A 5,817-nucleotide genomic window follows, 5' to 3' on the forward strand; every position below is an offset into this window, starting at 1 on the left:
GTGAACCAATAGCACTGGCTATAAGAAATGAAGAATCTCAGACTTCACTCAGACCTGCTGGATCAGTGTCTATATGTTAACAAAATGCTCAGGTATTCCCTGCACACAAAACTTTATCACTAATTGATAAGTTTGGGATTGGCAGATAATCTCACTTGAGGAAAAAAAAAAGGCCACTAGAGAGTCAACTGTAATTGCTTCTTTTCTCAAGAGCTAGCTTCCCTGAGAAATGGAAATCTTTGTGGAATATTTGTTCCATGTTATTTGGTACCTGATGTATTTAAACCAAGGACATAGCTTTATAGCACAGCTATCAGAACTGCTCAGGGGACTGTCAAAGGCAAGGATATTTGCTTCTCTGGTGCTGCAGAAAAAAATGAAAGGTTACAATTGTGGATGCTGATTTGTGATGTAGACCAGCTTCTGAGGCCAGACTGAGGAACGTGCCCTGTCCTCTTTCTCAGCACAAAAGATAGTAGAAACACCCAACACCAGCATTAGTGCCATTCTTTTCCAAGTCAAAGGGAGTAAGTTGCAGGTAAAATTTGGCATTGCAGTTCTCAAGCAGAGGTAAGGTGACTGTGGTCATCTCACACTTGTGATTTAAAACTATTAGGCCCGAAGTAATTGTTGTCAAAATTCAAAGATCCCTCCAAAAACATTCATTCATTCTTTCATTCACTCATAAAATATTTTTAAGCACCTTTGATGTGTCAGACGCTGGTTACTTGGGTTAAAGAAGAGAAGTTTAGGTTAGTCTTACATCTGTCTTATAGTTTAGCTCACAGTGTACAATTGCATTGTGTTAGAAATAATAGGTTGCTTTCTAAGCTTGTATTAGGAAGGTCAATCTATTCCAATGAGTTGCAAATGTCTTCCTGATGGTGTAATTTTTAAATGAGACTTGGAAGAAATACAATTTCACCAGGCAATTGAGGGATGGGATTTAGTAAGACTATTTCATCTGAAAGGAAGCACAAATAAAAGTTCAGATAGCTAAGAGAATATGACATATTCCAGAAACGGAAAGGAACCAAATGTGAACTAGGTCTGGAGAATTGCAAGAGGTAGCATAGATATTCATACTTTTTTTTATTTTTTTATTTTTGAGACTGAGTCTCGCTCTGTCACCCAGGCTGGAGTGCAGTGGCGCTATCTCGGCTCACTGCAATCTCCACCTCCCAGGTTCAAGCGATTCTCTTGCCTCAGCCTCTTCAACAACTGAGATTACAGGTGTGCACCACCACACTCAGCGACTGTTTTGTATTTTTAGTAGTGAGGGGTTTCACTATGTTGGCTAGGCTGCTCTTAAACTCCTGGCCTTAAGTGATCCACCTGCCTCGGCCTCCCAAAGTGCTGGGATTACAGGCATGAGCCACCACGCCTGGCAGCTATATGTGCTTTTTAGGCAGCTCCAAGAACTTACTGTCTATGCCTAGTTTGCTAAGAGGCTTTTTATTTATTATTACTTTTGGATATTTTCTATGTGCTTTTTCTATATTTCAGAAAAAATCTGTAAGATTGGTGTTATTACATTCTTAAATGTGAAGAACAGTGAAAATGTCTGGGAAGATATTGTACCTTGCTTTATGAACCAGCATATAAATAATTCTGTAAAGGTTCCATGTGACCTTAAAAAGAATATGTGTCATTAGTTGTTGCATGCCGTAAGATTGTGTGTGTGTGTATGTGTATACAGCTATACATACATATGATTATCTTCAAATTTATGACTCTCATTCAGACCTCCTTTATCTTTGCCAATTCTTTATTAGGGTTTTTATTTTGAAAATAATTTTATTAATTTATTTTATCATATTTAATACTTTATAAGAGTATATCAAAATGTAATTTTATCTAGATTACATTAAGGATAAAAGTACCCATTTTAAGTGTAAAACTCCTAAATGAGTTTTGACAGATGCATACACTATAAACTGGTGAAATCAACACTTCCTTATTGAAACATTTTTATCATCCCTGAAGATTTCCCATGCTCCTTTCTAGTCATTCTACAGTAGCTACTGACCTCATTTCTATCACCATAAAATTAGTTCTGCTGTTCTACAAGTTCATATGAACGGAATTGTACAATATGTGCTCTTTTTTGTCTGGCTTTTTGCTTAACATGATGTTTTGAAGATTAATCCATATTGTTGCATATATCTGTGATTTATTCCTTGTTATTGATGAGTAGTGTTCTATTCTATGCAAATCCCACAATTCATTTATTTATTCAATGGTTATTGAATAAATGAATGGTTATTGAATAAATGAATGAATGAATATTTGGGTTGTTTCCAGTTTGAAGTTGTTAGTAACAAGGCTTCCATGTACATGTTTGTACATGTCATTGTGTAGATACATGTTTACATTTCTCTTGAGTAAACCCTGAATAACAGAATTGTTGGGTTATAATCTAAGTATATGATTAACTTTCTAAGATATTGCAAAGCAGTTCTCCGAAGTAGTTGTACGGTTTTACACCTCTCCTCACCAGCTATGTATGAGAGCTTGAGTTATCCCATATCCTTGACAAACTTTGGAACTGTAAGTTTTTGTTTATTTTGTTTTTCTTTTATAATTTTTAGCCATTTCAATATGGATGTGTAGTGGTATGTAATTTTCCTGATGAATAATGAATTTGGTATCTTTTTACGTGCTTATCAACTATTTACATATCTTCTGTCATATATCATCTATACAAATACTTTCCTTATATTTTAATTTGGTCTATTGTCTTTGTATCATTGACATGTTGATATTATTTGTATATATTTACATAAGAGGCCATAGTCAGATATACGTATTTTTTGTGGCTTACTCTTAATTTTTTTTTTTTAACTTTTAAGTTTAGAGGTATATGTGCAGGTTTGTTACATAGGTAAACTGTGTCAGGGGAGTTTGTCGTACAGATTATTTTATCACCCAGGTATTAAACCCAGTACCCATGAGTTATTTTTCGTGATATTTCCCTCCTCCCACCTTCCACCCTCTGATAGGCCCCAGTGTGTGTTGTCCCCCTCTATGTGTCCAAGTGGTCATGTGTTCAAATCATTTAGCTCCCACTTGAAGTGAGAACATGTGGTATTTGGTTTTCTGTTCCTGTGTTGGTTTGCTAAGGATAATACGTTCGTGTCCCTGCAATGGACATAATCTTGTTCTTTTTTAATGGTACCTTTGGAGATGTGCTTTTAATTTGGATAAAAGAGGATTTATCAGTGTTACATGGCTAGTTCATGTGTGCATATATGTCCTAAGGAATCTAATTGGATTACTCCACTATATTGAAATTTTCCTCTAGTGTTTTTTCCTAAAGTTTAATAGTTTATGTTTATGCTAAATTTAAGATTTATTTCAATATTCTTGTTTGCATGGGTGTGAGATAGAAGATTTTAGATTTTGTGTTTCTACTTTATTTAAAATTCAAGTATGACTTATTTGGAATTTTACATTAATGTATCAAATGACAAAATCTTTTGTTTAGTGCATAACGGGCTGCATTTATATATTTTCTAATTTTATAACTCCATCTTTTGCACACTCCTAATTAAAGAAAGAGGAAAGAGATTAATGAAAATGTGTGAACATCATGATTACTATTTTTGTATTTTGAAGTATATAAATGTCCCTCATTTTCCAATTGATGGATGATGTAACAACAATGAAAACAATTATTTTTGTCATTTTCAGAGTGCTAAACATCTGCTAATTAGATGATGATGTTATTTTACTTGTCCACACTTATCAACTGGTAAATGAGAGGATCAGAATATCAACACAGGCACTTTGATATTACGGATTTTTCATTTAACCACTCCTCCCACTGTTTTCCTCCAACAAAGGCAGAGGTGTAATATTTGGTCCAAGAGCCATAACACTGCTGCAGTGGGACAATTCCACTGGTAGATCTGCACCATGAATCTTGTTGGTGCCATTGCATTTTAATAATAATATTGAAAATCTGATAATTTTTAATAGAAACCTAAATTGCCTGATTATCATTAAAATCCTCCAAAGATGTAGCCATAATGCACCTATGTTACCCTTGGCAGAACTTCTCTGCTCGTTAATAAAGGACACTGTACTGAATGCAGGTCTGCTCTCTCCCAGTGGCAGCTCAGCCAGCTTCCATCATTTTCATTAGCCCTTGTAAGTTTTTAAGTGTGTGAAAAACAACTCAGAAAAATTGACTTGAAATCACTGGAATGTTCAAACCAAAGAGTAGCAATTAAAATACTTAAAAGATAATAATCATGGCCAAAATATTTTTATATAAAAAGCAACTATTTGATATTAAGCTATAAAATATTTAATTAACAAAAATATTACTTAGCTAATTTATCCAGAGTTAAATTATTATATACAAACCAAATGTCATCTAAATAATGAATCCTCAGCATGGGATACCCTCCTCCAAAAAGAGAATAGCAACTCAATCCCTACAAACACCATGGTTTTTCTTTCCTCTGCAGAAACTGACCAAAGGAAAATGTCAGCAGAAAACCATTCCTCAGTGACTGAGTTCATTCTGGCTGGGCTCTCAGAACAGCCAGAGCTCCAGCTGCCCCTCTTCCTCCTGTTCTTAGGAATTTATGTGGTCACAGTGGTGGGCAACCTGGGCATGATCACACTGATTGGGCTCAATTCGCACCTGCACACCCCCAGGTACTGTTTCCTCAGTAGTCTGTCCTTCATTGATCTCTGCCATTCCACTGTCATTACCCCCAAAATGCTGGTGAACTTTGTGACAGAGAAGAACATCATCTCCTACCCTGAATGCATGACTCAGCTCTACTTCTTCCTCATTTTTGCTATTGCAGAGTGTCACATGTTGGCTGTAATGGCATATGACCGCTATGTTGCCATCTGCAGCCCCTTGCTGTACAATGTCATCATGTCCTATCACCTCTGCATCTGGCTGACAGTGGGAGTTTACATTTTAGGCATCCTTGGATCTACAATTCACACCAGTTTTATGTTGAGACTCTTTTTGTGCAAGACTAATGTGATTAACCATTATTTTTGTGATCTCTTCCCTCTCTTGGGGCCGTCCTGCTCCAGCACCTACATCAATGAATTCCTGGTTCTGGCCTTGAGTGCATTTAACATCCTGACCCCTGCCTTAACCATCCTTGCTTCTTACATATTTATCATTGCCAGTATCCTCCGCATTCGCTCCACTGAGGGCAGGTCCAAAGCCTTTAGCACTTGCAGCTCCCACATCTCGGCTGTTGCTGTCTTCTTTGGATCTGCAGCATTCATGTACCTGCAGCCATCATCTGTCAGCTCCATGGACCAGGGGAGAGTGTCCTCTGTGTTTTACACTACTGTTGTGCCCATGCTGAACCCCCTGATCTATAGCCTAAGAAATAAGGATGTCAAATTTGCCCTGAAGAAAACTCTGGACAGAAAAGCATGTTCATGAATCCAATTATTGTCATGTTGTCATATCAAAATAGGCCTTCAGTTTGATTAGATGTGTAATATGTTAGATTTATTGTTGAGATTTATGAAAATTTAGTGATGCTCTTTTATGTAACACATCTTCAAAATATTCCTCCGGTCTACTTCCATCGAACTTATATTCCAATGAGTATGTGTGGAGAAATACTAAAAGTAAAATCAAAACTGTTGAGGTTTAAAGAAGCCCTATTTTTATTATTTCATTAATAATAAAAATAACAACCCGCACAACAATGATAATCACAATAAGATGATAATGAAGATGATAGTAGTGACATGTATCATTCAGATTTGATGAAATAGCAAGCACTGTGTCCTAACATTTAAGTGGATAATTTTATTTAATATTTA

At 36.1% G+C, this 5,817-nt stretch overlaps 1 protein-coding gene across 1 annotated transcript; it reads left to right on the forward strand.

Annotated features, from left to right (window-relative positions):
• The first annotated feature begins 4,420 nt into the window (after positions 1–4,420).
• Positions 4,421–5,428, forward strand: LOC100450519 (putative olfactory receptor 8G2). The gene has a single exon (XM_009247196.3). The coding sequence runs from the start codon at positions 4,454–4,456 to the stop codon at positions 5,426–5,428; it is 975 nt and encodes a 324-aa protein (XP_009245471.3). The 5' UTR covers positions 4,421–4,453.
• Positions 5,429–5,817: the final 389 nt, after the last annotated feature.

This window comes from Pongo abelii, chromosome 9, assembly GCF_028885655.2.
Source record: "Pongo abelii isolate AG06213 chromosome 9, NHGRI_mPonAbe1-v2.0_pri, whole genome shotgun sequence".
Classification (NCBI taxonomy): domain Eukaryota; kingdom Metazoa; phylum Chordata; class Mammalia; order Primates; family Hominidae; genus Pongo; species Pongo abelii.

Excerpts from the sequence above, each read along its gene's own strand:
- LOC100450519 (XM_009247196.3), top strand. The coding sequence starts at position 4,454 with ATGGTTTTTCTTTCCTCTGCAGAAACTGACCAAAGGAAAATGTCAGCA.